The 17,977-nt window shown below is 44.2% G+C and overlaps 1 protein-coding gene across 10 annotated transcripts in view; it reads left to right on the forward strand.

The window, feature by feature from the left end:
- The window catches only part of Asph (aspartate beta-hydroxylase), a 181,710-nt gene that overhangs the window by 122,808 nt on the left and 40,925 nt on the right, over window positions 1–17,977 (forward strand). For all 10 annotated transcript variants that reach the window (XM_087897068.1, XM_087897073.1, XM_087897074.1 and 7 more), the window contains 5 exons: window positions 271–356; window positions 4,745–4,831; window positions 9,665–9,815; window positions 11,930–12,066; window positions 17,374–17,472. In XM_087897068.1, the coding sequence (XP_087753194.1) occupies window positions 271–356; window positions 4,745–4,831; window positions 9,665–9,815; window positions 11,930–12,066; window positions 17,374–17,472 (560 nt within the window). The remainder of the gene's footprint in view (window positions 1–270; window positions 357–4,744; window positions 4,832–9,664; window positions 9,816–11,929; window positions 12,067–17,373; window positions 17,473–17,977) is intronic.

Genomic DNA, 17,977 nt, shown 5'->3' on the forward strand with positions numbered 1-17,977 from the left:
GTAACCAGAAGAATTAGGAAATGAGCATGAACTGTCGGTGAAGTTCACCCACTGACTTGGTCAGAATGGTGTCTACATTCAGTTTTCCATGTAGTGCAAGATAGCCCACAGGATGGCAGTGCTTTCTTAGGTGTTACTGGCTCTCTGTTCACTGAAAACGAACTAGAATATTCTTGCTCCTTCAGTTGCATGGACGGCACACCTGGCCTTCACATAACCGCCTTGACAAAAAACCAAATTAAATGGAAAACATTTCTCTTTTTCTTCCAGTTAAGAAAAAGAAGCCTAAACTTCTGAACAAATTCGATAAAACCATCAAGGCTGAGCTGGATGCTGCAGAAAAGCTCCGGAAAAGGGTAGGTCGCTGTTTTTGTTTTGCACAACAATGTGCAATGGTTTCATCGTTAAAATCTTGGGGATTGTAGATTTTTGGAAAGTGTAATAATAATGGTGACACCAGTACTAAATGGGAAAGAAATCATCTGTGACCTTCCCAGACGCCTTGGCACATGTCTACCGAGTCACGTGGGCAGCACTGCATTCGAGGGCCACAGTGGAAGAGGATGACCGCCAGGACCTCTGACCTGCTGTCAGCTCGCCTCCGTCGGGTTCTGACTGCATGGAGTCTGTAGGTGCTTGGCCACTGCAGGCTTCAGTTTTCTCATGCATAGAATAAAAATGATATGTATTAGTCCCAAATCCCTCTTGCTTTTTGTAAAACTCATTATAAGAAAAAAGATATTGCCACTGCCCAATGCCATGTGACTAACAGTCAATTCGGTAGGCCTTAGTGCAGACACAAAAGTCTCGAGTCCAGCACGTCTGGCCGTGAGATGACACGGGCTTGGTGTTCTCCTCACACACAAAGTTCATGGCAGCTGAGCTCTGTTATCAAGTAATGGGAATGTTCCGCTTTATCACTGGATGGTTTAGCTTTTGAAAACAACGAATCCACGTTATATTGACGTCTTTATCTCCTTTAGTGTAGTCACAGCCATGCAATATATTACAATGATAAGATAATCCACAATATACTTATTATATTGTGGTCAGGATGTTTAATTAATTATCTTCCTGGTTTTTTTTTCTTCTTAGAAATGTCTTTTTGAGTGTATTTAAATTCAGAGTCTGTAGTGGTCACTAGTTTTTCTGCTACATGCTTTTCTATTGAGTAGCCATTAGCTGCAAAGAAGTCGGCTATAAAGGCATGCAAGCAAGAAACCCGCTAAGAAAAACCATGCAAGTTAGGAATGGAAGTGGGATAAGCTGGCACTTCTCACCTGTTTATTGGAAGTAGCAGAAAGAGAGAGGCCTCTGTGACCCAGCATTAGCCATGACTCCACAGCTGAGGCTTGGTCCATGCTGAACATCAGCATTTACAAACAGTAGCTCTAGAGAATGCCAGAGAAAGTGGTCCTTCATTGCGCCTAGGTTTTTCTCCGATAAAGTGATTTCTGCATCTATCTTGTTTCACTTCATAAAGCAAATCTGTCTATGATTGAGTGTTGTTTGCTTGTTTTTGTTTTGTGTATTTCTGTGGGGTTGTATTTCTGGATCCAAATGAATCAGGGACTCTCTTCCCTCATCCCATGTTTCCTTCAGATTCTCTGCCCTGGATCATGCCTGTAATCATGAGGAGGCTATAGGGAAAGGTGACTTTTAGGTTAAAGCACAAATGAAAACCCTGAAAGCAGGAGTCTTCTGTGGTTGTGATGAACAGTGAACACAGGCTGAGTTACCAAGGAGCTCATAAGTCAGTGGGATTTCCAGTGCTGGCAGGGTGTTCTCCAGCCCTGCTCGTTTGGAGAAATTATGGCGTTTTCCTTAAGGGGCACTGTGAGTCTGTAACAGGGCGAATTAAAAAGGAAGGAACAGCAGGCTCGCAATTCACGTCTGCTCACGAGATGTGTTGTGACAAAGCCATCAACATAATTAAGTCTTGTTTATGATTGTTTTTATAGCTAGTATTTCCAAAAGATACGACTCAGTATACAAGAATATTTGAGGACTGAGCCAAGGTGCCCCAGACAGCCGGTACAGCCCCGTCCATCCTTCACTTCCAAGTTCTACACTGTGGGGAAGCATGTGCTCGCTTTCTGTTATAGCCCAAATTTAGTATGAAATCAGATCACATTTAAATAATCTAAGTTATAAAGCTTTCCAAGTACATTTCTTTATTCATTGATCAGTGTCTATTCACATGTGTGGGTGTACACATGCCCTATATCCACGTGGAGCTCTGAGGCAGCTTCCTGGCATCTCTTCTCTCCTGCTATGTGGATTCCCAGCATCAAATTTGGATTGTCAGGCTTGGTGGCAAGTGCGTTGGCCTACTGAATCATCTTGTTGTCCCTGAATCATTGAATTTCTAAAAATAACATGTTTGTTTAAAAATTTTCTTTATCCACCCCCACAGGGTTTAATATAACCTAATGAAATACATTCATTTTTTAATGGAATTATTTGTTAGAATAGTATATTTTAGTGGAATCATTATTGTAATAGTATTATAAATGAAAGCCTTTAAGGAGGTAATGTGTGTACTCTTGTTGTTGTTGGTGGTGGTAGTGGTGGTTTGTTTGGCATTTTTTGGTAGGAGGTGGGGGTAATAAGAAAGATAACAAGCAGGCTGAGAACATGGAAGGTCACAACACAGCCTATAAATCATGCTGCAGATGAAGTCACCTCCACTTCCTTGCAGGAAAAATGGGAGAAACAGAAGCAGACTAGAATAGTCTAGTCTAGCAGAATAGAATAGAATAGAATAGAATAGAATAGAATAGAATAGAATAGAATAGAATAGAATAGAATAGAGTAGTTCCGCGTAGCTGTCTGCATCGAGCCCATGGAGAAGCGCCCTGCTGCCGAGCTGAGTGGATAGTGAAGGGTCTTGATGAGCCCACGATTTCCCACATCACTCCAGGGGATTCTGCAGTTCATCTGCATCGACTGTCAGGATGGCCTTCAGCACTGCCCACTGGCTTCACACCAAAACAGTGTGGGCCATGTACACATCTCTCCAGAGCTGTCTCTACATAAGTAAGCTACATTGAGATCATTTTTAGGAAGTTAATTATTAATACTAAATGCTTTTCAAATCAGAATAAGTTTTGAATAGCAGTATTAGTAGCTAGGAGAGATCTTGAGAGAGAGAAGCTGAGTAAAAACAGATCCATTAATATTACAGTCAACTCACGTGTGAGCACATACGATGATTCGCTATGAAAGACACACAGCCTGTTGCTTGAGGCAGTCCAAAGGCTAAGTTACCAAAGAGGGATGATACGTTGTAAAATTTGTTATGAATCTTGGTGCTCCTGTGTTTTCAGTCTGTTAGCAGCACATTTAACACAATGGCCGTGAAAGTGGCTGTGACAATTAATGGATACAAAATAAGCTGAAATGGTCCTCCAAAAGATAACCCAATGCTAATCCCTGGAATCTGTACAGGCTTCCTCACTTGGAGACAAGGTCCTTCAAATGTGATGGCATTAAGGATCTGGAGGTAGAGAGTCTACTGGATTCTCCATTTGGTCCCTTTGTCTCCTTAAAAGAGGGGACCGTGATACAGACAAGATAGAAGGTGGCACACACAGAGAAGAGACCAGTGTGGCGATAGGAGTGATGGGGCCACCAGCCAAGGAACATGGGAAGAAAGGGGTGGACTTCCCTCTGGAGTCTCTGGAGAGTGTGTGCTCTTGGCATTTCAGCCAAGAAAACGTGATTTTAACATCTACCTGCCCAGCACTGTGAAAGAACAAGTTTCTCTTGTTTTAAGCCACAGGTTTGACCAGGTGGTATGGCCCCACATCCATAGGAAGTGAAGGCCCACATTGGTAAACTGAAAAGTGACCCGCCCCTCCCGCAAGGATAACCATTTCTTGAGATCCATAAACGTCGCCTTGGAAACAATTTTAAGATGGGTCTTTGTAGGTATGATTTTCATGGATGGTCTGAAAGTCCCTGAATGTGTCGTTTTTAGAAAGGTAAACAGAAATTTGGTCCAGACAGAAGGCAAGACAAACAGATGTAAAAGGAGCAGGTCTGAAGAGGGAAGGGAGTGGAGCCATGCAGCCCCAGGCCAAGGGATGCTGACAGCTTCAGGAGCTAGAGTGGCGTGGACAGATTCTGCCCTGGAGCCTCTCCAACACCTTGATTCCAACACCATGAGACCAGTTCAGCCTTCAGCTCTTCAGCCATGAAATTTGTAGTCATTCATTGTCTCCCCCATAGGACACTGATGGTATTTATTTCTGAAGAACTATAGAGAGGGAGGCGGGAGCTCATCCGTGCCACGGAGGCAGTCTTGTGTTCGGATGAGCCAAACCAACCCCAACTTCCACCAGAGACCAGTACCGTGGTCACGTGGACTGATGGTCTTCTTGTTTCTTCTTCGTCCATTTCAGAGACTTCGAAACTGTGGCGACCTCATTGCCTCCGACAGGCCTGAGGCATCTTACTTGTAACTTAAATGTCTTCATGAAGAAAACCTGTGGGGACTCTGTAGAATGAGAAAAATGTGGTTATCTTCAACAAAATTCTTGTTTCCTCGTTACCAACGCACCTCATTTTAAAAATTAAGATACATTCCTTACAGTTTTACGTCACAGCTTTGTCTTTTGTAAAGTAGCCGGTTCTGTTTAGCATTCAGAAAGAATTCCAAAACTTTTTCTGACTGAATCATCTGCTGACTATTAAATAACAAAACTAAATATCATTATTCCCTGGGGTTATATTCGCACAGGGTAAAATCGAGGAAGCAATGAACGCGTTTGAAGAGCTGGTTCGGAAGTACCCCCAGAGCCCGCGAGCGAGATACGGCAAAGCGCAGGTAGCCTGGCCTTCCTCAGAGCGCTGTCCTGGAGCGCACATGTTCTGCGTAATCAGTTTTCTCTCTTCCACATTTGCTTTCTAATTTCTAGGTTATTTCCCAGATAGATAGATAGACAGACAGACAGACAGACAGACAGATAGAGATACACACACACACACACACGGAAAACATGCCATCTTAATTGAGGCTGTTTTCAATACTGCATCTGTCCAATCTAGTACTTCCAAATGACTTGTCTCTGGTTTTGCAAGGAAAATAAAGTGTGGGGGTCACCTCTGCCACTGGTTCTCTGTCACCCCCACCTCCCTTCCATCTGAGTTTTCTCATGATTTTCACTTCAGGTCTTCGGAACATCTAGGTTCTGTCCTGTGATTCTTGGCAATACATCTGCCTTGGAGAGACCTTTTTAAATGTGACACGGTTGGCATTTTGTTTCTTTGCCTTGATTCATTTCTCATCAGCCACCTCCGCCTCATTTCTTTCTCCATAATCTCCTCTTCTGGGTTTTACCATCTTCCGACTCCTCTCCCAAGGCTTGGCCACACTCACCTGTGTCATCACGAGCCCAGCAGTGCTGCTGTTTATTTTGCATTTGTTTAATAGTCAGTCAGCTGTGGCCACAAAAGAGGACGCAAAAATGGCTCGACATAAAAGAGTTCATTGTGTTCCTGACCTTAAGCTAGGAAACTGGTGCCCTGTGCACCGCCACCATAGAAGACGGCGGGAATGGCAGACAGATTCGGGTTGACGGTGTCACATGATCTTTGGGATTAAAGACGTGTGCCACCACCGCCCAGCTGGCAGTGGGATTCTGCGAGCATACTTATGTAATCTCGGCTGTGGCTGATTTGAGTGACGGTGACAGAGCAGACGACGCTTTTCTTGGGAGGAAACCGTAGCTGAGATGCGTCAGAGTCATGGAAGCAGCTGTCTAGGTAGAGGGAATAGAGAGACACGGGCCATGATTCGTGGCAACTATATTGGTGTCAGAAATCTGAACAGAAAGAGGGGCCTCCTGGGGACAGGAGGCAGACAGGGAGGCCAGCAGCCCCTCATGTCTCTTGTTCTCCATGCCTCAGGAAGCCTTTGGAGGCTATTACTCCTGTAGGTGACCAATGGGTGGCTTTCTGTAAAGATTGCTTTGGTTGCCAGTTGGGAAACGGGTTACGAGAGCACAATCAGATGCACAGAAAGTAGGCGGCTGTCGCGCTTTGGCGTGCGTGAGATGCTAGTGGCGTGGGAGGTGATCTGGCCATGGAGGGCGATAAGGGCAAGCAGAGATTCGAAAGGACTTTGGAAAAAAAGAATTGACCGCTGACTCCTGGTTTGCCGTGAGTAGCTGAGGAGAAGGGAATGCCAGTTCCTGGCCAGGCAGAGCAGCTGTTGAGCTGAAGTTTGCAATTGCTGTGGTTAGTAGAGACTCATGGGGCGCATCAAGGAGACCACAAGATTACGGAATTTGGAAGTCAAGAGTAAAGCCAGAGCTGGTGAAAAATACGTCAAGGAGTAAGCTTCATGGAGGAGAAGGAGCGCTGAAGTCGAGCTTCGGCGGAATACAGGTCCCAAAAAGGAGATATGGAGCCGGTGGGGGAGGAAAGGTTCAGATGCACTGCTGAGGGTTTAGCATCTCTTTCCCTCAACCAAAGAGACTGTTCATATACTTTGTTGATTACATAGGTCATTTGGCAAGTATCAGGGCCCTGGATTCCTTTTTACTTCCTTATTAATTGCCCAGGGTGAAAACAACAAAGTACAGAACAGACAGCCTTATCCAAAACATCTTTGGACAGCGACTGTCAAATCAGGAAGTTACAAATTTGTCAGGGTCTGCAAAACATAGGACCTTCTGTTTTTTACCGTCTGTGTCTAGGCTGCCTGCTCGTGTGGTTACTGTATGTTAGGCAGTCTGGAATTATTTTTGCCTTAACCAAGTAGAATCATCTGATGTTTTCTAAAATGCAGGCTTTACAAAATAAGTCATAAAAAGCAATTGACTGGGTGATTACAGCATTTTCATGTCCCTTAGTTTTATAGTAGAGACCTGTTCTTTTTATATGCTCCCAGAAAGGAAGACCCTGGTATAGGGCTTCGTTATAGGGCAATGGGTATGCTTATGACATCTTGTATCCAGAACTGAGCAAGGCATTTCTCATAATCTCCCCCATTGATGCCACAATCCTTGGGGCACAAGGAAGAACCTTCCTTCTGTGACTCTCCTTTCAGGCTGTGACCCCCTGTCTTCAAAGATTCCCTCAGGAACATAAATATATTTCCCCAGGGGCAGTCCTAAGCAGAAAGTCTCCATTATGCACACAAGAGCTCCTAAGCATGCCAGCCACAGATTCTCTTGGTGAAGGGTTGCTGGAACCTCGTCAAGCCGTGTCCTCTGCTTCAGGACTCACGCTGTCCCTTGTGCCCTTCCCTGCACCCCAGGAGATGATCTTGGACTGGAAAGCAATGGGTAGAGACCATCAGATGTTAGTGGTCCAAGAAGTAGCAACCAGTATTCCCTTGTGTGTGACCCTCACAGCTAGGGACATATCAACAGGAGGACAGAGTGTCTCGCTCCGAACTGAAGGTGAAGGCCACTTGAGAGCCAGCTGTTCAGAGTCTTTCTAGCCTGTTCAAAAGTAATTGATTCAATTTCATTAATTTAATTTACCTAAATCAAATTTGCAAAACAATTAATATAAATAAGTTTCCCATGTTCTTGGTACACACCAGGTATAGTGCATAGCAACTGTGTGGTTTTGGTAAACTAATTGGACCATAATCTTCGAACACTGGGAAGTGACATTGCTATTGAGAGTGGATGTTTATCACCAAAAGATCCAGAATGTTCAGATAAATGATGTGTTTTGCCATTAATACCAAGTCCTTTGATTATGGAAAGTCCATTAACTGGAAGGAAAACGGTTGTTCAAATGTTAATTATGGCAAATTGTTCTGTGCTTTCCAAGTGTTCTCTGTATGTGCTTGTCACGGTGACTGCAGCCTCTGAATGCAGTGCTCCCTCTGTGTGTAGTTTTCCTTCACAGGAGGAACTTGAGATGGGGGCCTCAGGCAGTATTTTTTAATCTCTAAGATATTACGCTACAGATGTTATCAGTGTTAACACTAATGTGGCATAAAACAAAAGTTAAGCATGGCAAATTAAATTTTAATCGAGTCATTTAAAGGAAACTTGGAATTTTTAGGAGTTTTAGAAAATAAAAGTCGACAAATTTTGCAAGAAGGACTAAACTGTGACTTTTCCAATTCCCAGTTAGCAAATTCGGCAATTTCTTTGCAGTATCGCAACAGCTCTTAAAGCGCCAACACCAAGTCAAATATAAACTGTAGTGTCTGTATTTTTAAGTATCACTGATTACATGCTATTCTTGGATCTCTGCAAAAAAAAATCAATTTTGAGCAAGTTCCCGAAACAGTGAATGCAAAAATCTTAAATTATTGACTGAATTCACTTAATCATTAGTGGCTCTGAGGTACAAAGTGACAGGTTCCCTAGGAGGTTAGAGTGAATTAGTCCACCCAAGAATGTGACAGGAATGCCTGTGACTGAAGCTCATTCTTAGCCTGGCTCGGGTGACCCATAGACATAAACTGTTAAAAGACTGAGCGCTCTACGCATACCCAGTCTCCAAACAAGTGCTGCTGGTTTCGCTCATCAGCATCCTTAAGAAGTTTATGCTATTTTGGTATTTACACTTGCCTAAAGTGAAGGAGCCAGGGGCTTGAGAAGGGACAAGCACATGGATTGTATGTCTTTCTCTCTTCCCTGTCTGACTTTGATTAGTCTGCAGAGACCTCAGTTCTGCGGGGTGCTTCTGCGGACTCCAGGTAGAGAGGGTTCACTTGGTGGGCTCTGTGGAATTTCCTCAGCTCAGGGACATTGTTTCTGATCTGTCAGCTGTCAGTATTCAGGATCTTGGAAGTTAAGTCGCTATAGCCAAACTCGCAATAAGATGGTGGTTAAGCAGAACAACTGGTTGTGATTAGTCATGGAAGGCTATGTGACCAGAATGGACCACTGACGTGGGACTTCCTGTCCTGGAGCTGAATCTGCTGGGCGAGCCTGCTGCAGAGTTGAACAGTTAGCTGAATGGTCTGATGTGCGTTTCCATCAGGCAAGAATGAGTTGTGGTCTGCTTATCTTCACAGTGTTTTTTTCTTAACAGACTTTTCTCCCTTATGAATACACATCTATCTGCAGCTTCCGCTTGAGCCCTCTGTCCTAATCAGCGTATGTTAGCACATTATTTTATTGATATGCTGTTTTGTTTTTTTTTTTTTTAAAAAAAAAGAACGTTCTCACAGATGTCTTTATCGATTGATGTTGGTTCTCGCAAGTGACTTGCCCTCTGAGCGAGGAGATGCAAGGGTTTTCTTACCAAGTCTTTGGACTTTAAATACTAACCAGCTCACAGCTTATGTTAAAGAGTTCACCCATTCTAATTTTAAAAACACACTACTTTCAGCATCAAATTGCTGTAATTTTTCTTGGATGCTGATCTTCAAATGAAAGTCTGTAAAATCTGATGAGCTACTGAGGTTCATCGTACACGCTCCCCCGTAATTTTTTGAAGTTCATCCCCACCAGCCCTAGGAAGTATCTGGGTCTTACAGTTTTCCTCATCTGTACCTTAGTAGACCTTTTCTCCTATTCTTGAAATAGCAGTTACCTTGGCTTTCTTTCGTTGGTATCATTTGCCAACAAAAGGCCAGTTTTCTCTCTGAAAGGTCTGTCTAAAGGTTAACTGTCGTGAATCTCTGGGGGAAATGACAAGCCTAGAAGTCATGGGTCACTGATCTGTATGGGGCGTCCTCTAGTGTGAAGACGACTTGGCAGAGAAGAGGAGGAGCAACGAGGTCCTGCGCAGGGCCATCGAGACCTACCAGGAGGTGGCCAGCCTGCCCGATGCCCCCACAGACCTGGTGAAGCTGAGCTTGAAGCGACGGTCAGAAAGGCAGCAGTTTCTAGGTGAGAGGCGGAGCGTTGAGTTGGTGAGAGACGGCACAGGGCCACCTTCGGTGGCAAGAACGTGGTGCTTGCTCAAGCCAAAGTGTCAACAAAGAAGCCTAGCTTTACAGCTAGCTTCTGCTGACTTGTCTATCTTAAACAGTAATCATATGCACGTACGGGGGGTGGGGGGTGGGTGGCTCTGTCTGTCTGTGCACACACATTCATGTGTGCTTGCATAGAAGCAAATGTTTGTGAACATCCAGGTGAGAGGGAAACCTAAGTACCATCCCTCCTTGTTTTTTAAGGCTCTTCACAAGCCTGGACTCAATGGCTTGATAGTTCCGAGGACCTGCCTGTCCCTGCCTTCCAAGTTTGGGGATTATAAGCCTGCACCACCATGTGTGGCCTTTTTACTTGGATTCTGGGTATTGCACTCAGGTCTTTGTTCTTGCAAGTCTGGCTAGCTTGCCAGTCTTTGAGCTTTTCTCAAGCAAGCATGCAAGGCTGACAGCTCCTGAGGAAGGATACCTAAAGTTGTCCTCTGGCCTCTATGTGCACACACATGCATACATATAAACATACACAGAAACACTGTGGATTTTTACATTCATTTTGATTTTTTAAAAGAATTCATTAAAATATTTTTAAGTTAGAATTGTGGATTTCTTTGGTTCCCTTTTAGCTTTTTTTTTTTTAAAGGGGGGGGTGTCTTTTGAGATAGGATTTCTCTATAGCTTTGGAACCTGTTATGGATCTAGCTCTTGTAGACCAGGCTGACCTTAAACTCACAGAGATCCACCTGTCTCTGCCTCCCGAGTGCTGGAATTAAGGTCATGTAACACCACTGCCTGGTTCCCTCTTAACATTTATGCCAAGACTTTCTCTTGCATCCTAGCCCTAGAGCAAAGTCACGTGTGAAGATGTCTGACCTCTCACAGACATTGTTCAGTGTTTGGTGTGGTCTCTTCTGCTGATGTGCGAATGAGTCAGGGTCACATGAGGAGGCTCGGAGGCAATGAGACAGAGACCCTGGAACTACATGGAGGTGAAATTGCCTCACAGGGAACCAGGACACAGTGGAAGGGACAGTCAAGGGGTTTCTGCAGGAGGTAGTCTGGTCTGCACTATTGTCATCGTTGACAGAGAAATTCCAAGGCCGAAGGAAAGCTGGAGCCGACATGGGCAGGTAGGGAGGCCAGAAATGTACAGAAAAGAAGCCAACTTGTAAGAGAAGGAATGGCTGCTTGGGCAAGCCACCCTGGGGTTCTGATGGGAATAACATTAACCAGCAGTGGGGCACAGACCACGGAATGAATGGGTCAGGTTTTCTGCTAACTGGGGAGCTGCAACCCTGACTGAACCTGCTGCTGTCTCGTGACTAAGTCCCTTTAACAGGCAGTGAATCCCTGTGAGGTGGTTTTCACAAGTGCTGGTCTTCCTTAGCACCTTCTTTTAGTTTCAGTTTCTGTCTCCAGTTGGGACAAAGAGCAGTGACAGTGTGGACCCAGACTGTTTCCCTCTGAAAGTCACAAAGAAAACAGTGCCTGGGATTTCCTGAGCCATGTAGTGCACCATAGCTTGCCGTCCACCAGAGGCTCCCCTAGTACTAGAAGATGTCTCTTTAACTAGATCAGTAAGGGGAGACAAGCGACACGTGTTAGTTAGAGAAGGCTTCCTCGGTGAAGCCCCGTTCCATGTCCCTTAGTGCCTATTTACATCAGTAAAAAAGTACCGACTGCACGGCCCTAAGTCTGACTCTTAGTTATCGACCCTCTATCTAAAACTTTTAAATCTAATAAACCAAAATGATTTCAGCAGAACATTTTTCTAAGAAATTAGAAAGCTGACATTTTCTGAAGAAGGAATTTAAGATAAACGTATAAATGTGGATTGATTCCGACAATAAGCCTGCCTTTTACAATTTAGGGTTGATGCTGTGTTTAGTATCTACATCGAACAATTACATATAGCATTATGACCCTGCTACCCAGGACTTGAGAATCCATTCATAGATGAAGCCAGATGTAAGGTGTTTTTCAGGCTCTGTTAAATCCACTCGCATGGTTTGTGTTCTCAGCACAAAGGAGCACATAATATTTTTGTTCCTGTTCATCGTTTTTTTTCAACATCAGGTCACATGCGAGGCTCCCTGCTTACCCTCCAGAGGCTAGTTCAGCTGTTTCCCAGCGATACGGCATTGAAAAATGACCTTGGCGTAGGATACCTCTTGATGGGAGACAATGACAGCGCCAAGAAGGTTTATGAAGAGGTGAGCACTGGTCCGCTGTGGACCGCACCGATTATCTGGTCCTGTGAGTGCAAGTGCTGATGGGAAATTCCCTGACACATGCACCGGGTCTTGTTCTCGTTATCTGAATGAAATTGCGTGTAAGTTATTATGTCTTAGATATTCTGGACTTGGTTTCCCCATTTCTCTTTCTTTCCTGGACCCAGGATGTCACATCTAGTACAGGCTGGCCTCAAACTCATGGCAATCCTCCTGTCTCAGCCTTCCAACTGCCACCATGCCCATTTTTTCATATTTTGTTTTTCTTTATTGACCTGTCTCCATTGTCCAGAGTGGCAGGTCCCATAAAGATGATTCAGGTATACATATACATTGACCATCTTTATCCTTGTATCTTGATTGGAACAATTTAAATTTTAGTTAACGGTTACTGTAACATTTTTAAAGCTTCATTTTTATCATTCTATAGACAATTTTCTAGGGTTTTCTTTGTGATAGTAACAGAATGAAATTAATAATGAGGTTAATATGTGTAAAATTTATAATCTTTTTAAAGTTTGCAGTATAAGCCTCTCGGGCAAAAATAGTAGATTATACTGTTTTCAGGACATTGGTGTTCACCAATGGCTTTCAGAGGATCTCTACATTGTAGTGGACCTTTTAATAGATAACCTCTAAGTCACAAGCAACTATATAACCCAGAAAACTGGCTCCTTCAGGCAGTGAGGGAATTTATTTGGCACAAAGCAAATAGGATGTCGAATGAACTCTGAAGCGGGAGAAAGCTAAGCTCTGTAAAACAAAGATGGATATGAGCGTTTGTTATTCCTTAACGTGGGCCTCCGGATCAATGGGCTCCATGCCGCTCCCTTTACAGGATATGCTCTACAGTAGGCTGACTGCGTAGCTCCAGGGGCTCTTGTGTATTGAGAATGATGTCGACGGCAACAGTCTCACCCCCAGGCCAGAGACCGGGTCCACTCTCAGTGTGGTGCTCGCCACTATTGCTGTCCGTGCTTAATTGAAAAATCATTGAATTTTGAAGTTGTTGTCTTTCTACCCTTGTTATCAACTTTATTGTTTTTGAGAAAACAGAACTTTGACCTTTGATGGCTTTCTATGACATCTTTGATGCCTGCACAGGTTGACTGAGGCATTGCAAATGTGTGCCTTCCAGAAAAGACCCACATCAGGCCATAAGATAATTCCATGTGACCATGGTGTCTCCTAGCATACCCAGTGTCCCCTGCCCTGCAGAATTTGGGTAAAAGAAATGCCGTGTGTGTCGGTGATTCAGAGCCGTGTGAATGTAAAAACGAACACACAGCCACAGACGCAGAAATGGAAATACCGTGATCCTTCCTACTTGCTTTCCCCCTCCTTCCCACACTCCCTTCTTCTTCCTTCTTGTAAAATTCTCCCATTTCCCATCCCCCTCTTTTCTTTCCTTCCAGTATCCTCAGCGATTTGCTGCTGCCTGGGTGTCACACACACACGAGGTCAGGGCAAGCTTCAAGTGCCCCCCGACTGGCCTCTAACTGTGCATGTCTCCTCTCTCACCCTCCAAACCTCTTCCCTGAATGCACTCAGCCCTTCCACCTGACAGCAAGTCTCGGAAATGCGAAGCATTTTCCTTCACCTTGAAAAATAAAATTATGTTGTTTATGCACCTGAGACCACAGTCTCACCTGACCGGGCGGACTAGGATGCACGAAGCTAGAGATATTGCTGCATCACACAGCTGATTGGTTTTCTTTTAGAAGAGCATTCATCCATTGAAAGTAATGTGCGGATTTCCTTTTCCCTTCCTCTTAGGTCTAAACGAATGAGCTGTGGCTAATGGATACTCCTTCCCTAGCCAAAGTTTAGCCTGGTGTATTTATCGTTTCTCCCAGGTTCCTTTCAGAAACTGTTACTAGGGCTGCATTTTTTGTGCACATTGATTTTTTGAGTACATTTAGGAAAACCACTGTGAGAGTCTAATTTTGGTTTTTCCAGGTTGTGTTCTCGGCATAGAGACCGGCTTTACAGAGATTTGGTAGGAACCACTAGCAGCTGCAGCTTTTGGAGACTCCTCCCCCATCTCCGTTCTAAGGGAGTGGTGCTGCCACCAGTTCGGGATCCCAACCCAGCATCATTGCCAGTCCTTTGCTGCCCCACACACCCTGAGTGAATCCATCGCTCAGCCAGCCCGCACACACACCAGTTCAGTACCTGATATTGAAGCAATTCAGAATGTGTCTTCATGGGGTTTCCAGTCTGGGGCCAAGCCACCACTTGTCACATTGTCTTCACCCGCCCAATGCATTCACCAGACACTGGCCACCTCTTGCTTGAACGGGCTCTAATTCTTCTGCAGGGTTGCTGTTTTTTGACCTTCATCTACCCCAAGCACCACTGACTGTAGCTCTCAGCTCCAACTATGCTGGGCCTCTTTTAGAAATGTTCTTGAAATATCATTTACTGTGTACCCTTTCAGATCAAAGAGTTCAACCAAATGTTTGGAGTGGTTTATAGATCTACGTACTGTCTATCTATACAGTGCATACTTTATAAAAAGTACATGCCATCCAAATGAGATTGAAAGCTCAAACGAAATATTTAGAGTGCTTTCCAAATTTTATTGAACTGAAAAAAATCCTTTCACCCTCACTAACGTGTTAATATTTCAGTATCACCACTACAAAGTGCTACTCATGGTTTGAAATTATCCATGGATCTACTGCACCCACGATGTTTTCATTCTAAGTATCCATCCCGCAGTGGATGCCTAAATGTGACGATAGCGTGTATGCTATCCCGCAGTGGTACCTTGAGCCATTGTGAAGGGCAATGAGAATTACTGGAACAGAAGCACTGCAGTACTTGTAGCAGTCAGTTTGGTGATGGAGATCAACACTGAATAACGGACGGTCAGGAAGCATATACGGTATGGATATGCTGATTCACATCCCAGGCAAGATAGAGCATAATTTAACATTTTCTTATGCGACTCCCACTGATACACAATTTAAAACATGGATCCTTTAGTCCTGGAGTTTTCCATTTAGTATTTTTGGGTCATAATTCACTGTGGAAAATGAAGTCTTGGATAAAGGAAAATAGGTGGTGCTTTAAAAGTTCATTGCAATGAGTTGTTACTGTGGGTAAAAATGTAGATAGATAGGTAGGTAGGTAGGTAGGTAGGTAGATAGATAGATAGATAGATAGATAGATAGATAGATAGATAGATAGATAGATGGATAGATGGGTAGATAGATGGATAGATAGAGATAGATAGATAAACAGATGAATGGATAAACAGGTAGAGATAGATAGGTGGAAAGATGGATGGATGATATATTAGATAGACAGATAGATAGATAGATAGATAGATAGATAGATAATTTTCAGACATATAATAAATGGATACAAAGACTCTCAGTCTTCTTACGATTTTACTCTATTTTAGTCTATTTTATTCTCAGTCTGGATTTTCTGTGTCTTTGCCTATGATTTTATTAAACTGGGAGAGTCACTGTACATCAGCTACAAAGTGCAAATGTGTAGTGTCTACATGTAAAGAAACAAGTGCTGTCAGCCACTCTGACACCTACTTCTGCCCACCCTCCTGATTCTGTGTGTACCAGGTAAGATGCCTGACTGTCCATTTGCAAATGAACGGAGAGCTGTGGGCCTGCGGACCATTAACTGTACTTCAGAGCAAAAATATTTGCCATTTCTTCTCCATAGTACAAATATCTAATTGATCTTAATAATAAAAACCCAGAATTAGATATCGGGGTAGATGCTGAAAGATCGGAGAGGTAAAAGAGCCGGCCACTAGGGAGATTTCTTACCCCTCCTGAATCCTCAAAGTGAATGGAGCGCCAGATCCTATCTCCACCTGCTTTATATTCCTGTCTTCACTTCCCTAGTGTTGGGATTAAAGGGCTGGGATCAAAGGGGGGAGCCATCACCACCCCGCACGGTTTCTCTTTTCAACTCATTCGATTCCACACAGCCCAGAGTGGCCTTGAACTTCTGATCTTCCTGCTTTCTCCTCCTGTGTGCTGAAATTAAAGGTGTGTGCCACCACTGGCTGGCCTCTATGGTTAACTAGTGGTTAGCTCTGCCCTCTGATCTCTAGGCAAGCTTTATTTGTCAGAACACAAACAAAATATCATCCAACACTTCTCCCTGGGGAATTAGTTTTCTTGTGTCCCTAAACAGAATGTTCTGTGATTCAACATGACCCTGTCCTTTCCTCCAGTTTCTTTGCCTGTTGTGTTGTTTGTATTTCATACCATTCCCTTTTCCTGTGTGTGTGTGCACACATGTGTGTGCGTGTCTGCACGTGCACGTGTGGAGGCTGTAAGAGGGCATCACATCCCTCACAGCTGGAGTCGCGCTCCCAAGAATTTATCTTCATTCACAATTTTTAAGCCTGCTATTGTGAAATCATCTCCCACTGCCTAAAAGTCGCACAGGTAAAACACAGGTCCTCAACCATTCTGGACGCCGGTACCTCACTAGGCTAACACACAGGTTCCCAGCACTTAAGGCTCTCTCCAGTGTGGGTCCCACAAGGCTCGGTGTCCTCTCGTCTGCTGCTATGCTAAGCCTGTCTCAGTTGCTCAGGTATTTTCCACTCCCACACCTATGAAAAATGCAGGCAGTGGTTTGGTTACAGCTGTCAGATATTCCATATTCCATCGTCTTCAATTTGACTATACTTTCGGTGCAGGGATGTGCGTCTGCGGTGATGCGGGATCTTACTACAGCAGGTGTCCTTTCCAAGGTCAAGGCAAGGCCCCTGCAATGCCACCTGAGTTGCCTTTATGAACACCATGCATCCGCAGCCATTCACTCAAGGTTCTTTTCATGTCACACTCTGCCACTAACTTCAGTGACCCCTGATGGATATTTTCGTGATGAATGGGTCCTAAGATGATAGGCTGAGGCATGTATAGGAAGCAATGTGCAATTGCCCTCCAGGTTCTCTTTAAGCCCAAAAATTCAGTGATTTTCTCTATTCATTGGAAAAACTTTGACGTCATCAATCGGCAGGCGTTTTTCTGATTGCAGAGTTAAAACCACGCTCCAGCAGTTACCACCTTCTCCTTTGCCACTGTATTCAGGGAGTAATTGCGAAAAGCATTTTGCATTGAGAACAATGAGTTTGTCTTGTTTAATGATAGCAATGAGACAAAGCGCTACCACCGGGTGTTTGAAGCTGTAACATCATCACCCGTTCCGAGTCCAGCGAAACTAATTAGGGTTTATTTGGATGCTCACTTGTACAGTTTCTCCTCTGATACAGCAGCTCTTTGCTTTCTTTGACTTCAGGTTCTGAACGTGACACCCAATGATGGCTTTGCTAAAGTGCACTACGGCTTCATCCTGAAGGCACAGAACAAGATAGCGGAGAGTATTCCCTACTTAAAGGTACCTGCCGTGGTCTCCTGGCTGCTCACTGCATGAACTCATTTGAGGCCCCCCATTGGTTAAGGCATCTAATTGATTGACATGGATGGTGGAGGCTTCCTGGTATCGGAGTGCATGCTTCATGGGCAGTAGGGACCTATACCCTGACTGAATGTCGGGAAGAGTCATCCACCACATAAGTAATAGACATCTACACCCTGCCTGAATGTTAGGAAGAAACATCCACAACGAGATGTGCTTTGTTTGACGTCACTGTCGCCAAAATTCCCAACAGAATCCATTTAAGTGTTCTTTAGGCTCTTAGATTCTGGAAGTTGCTCTGGGTCATCACAAGGATGGCATGGCAGAGCTTGTGGTGGCAGAAAGGGTGAGAGTAGCTTGTTCATGTTGTAGTCTCTGACCACTAATCAAAGCGCAGGAGTGGCAGGTAGGAGCCGAATGACCTCCAAAGCCTACCCCTGGTAACCTGCTCCTCAAGCAAGGTTTTGCAAGCCTCTGAAACAAT

Source organism: Myodes glareolus, chromosome 16 (assembly GCF_982192425.1).
Source record: "Myodes glareolus chromosome 16, mMyoGla1.1, whole genome shotgun sequence".
Lineage (NCBI taxonomy): Eukaryota > Metazoa > Chordata > Mammalia > Rodentia > Cricetidae > Myodes > Myodes glareolus.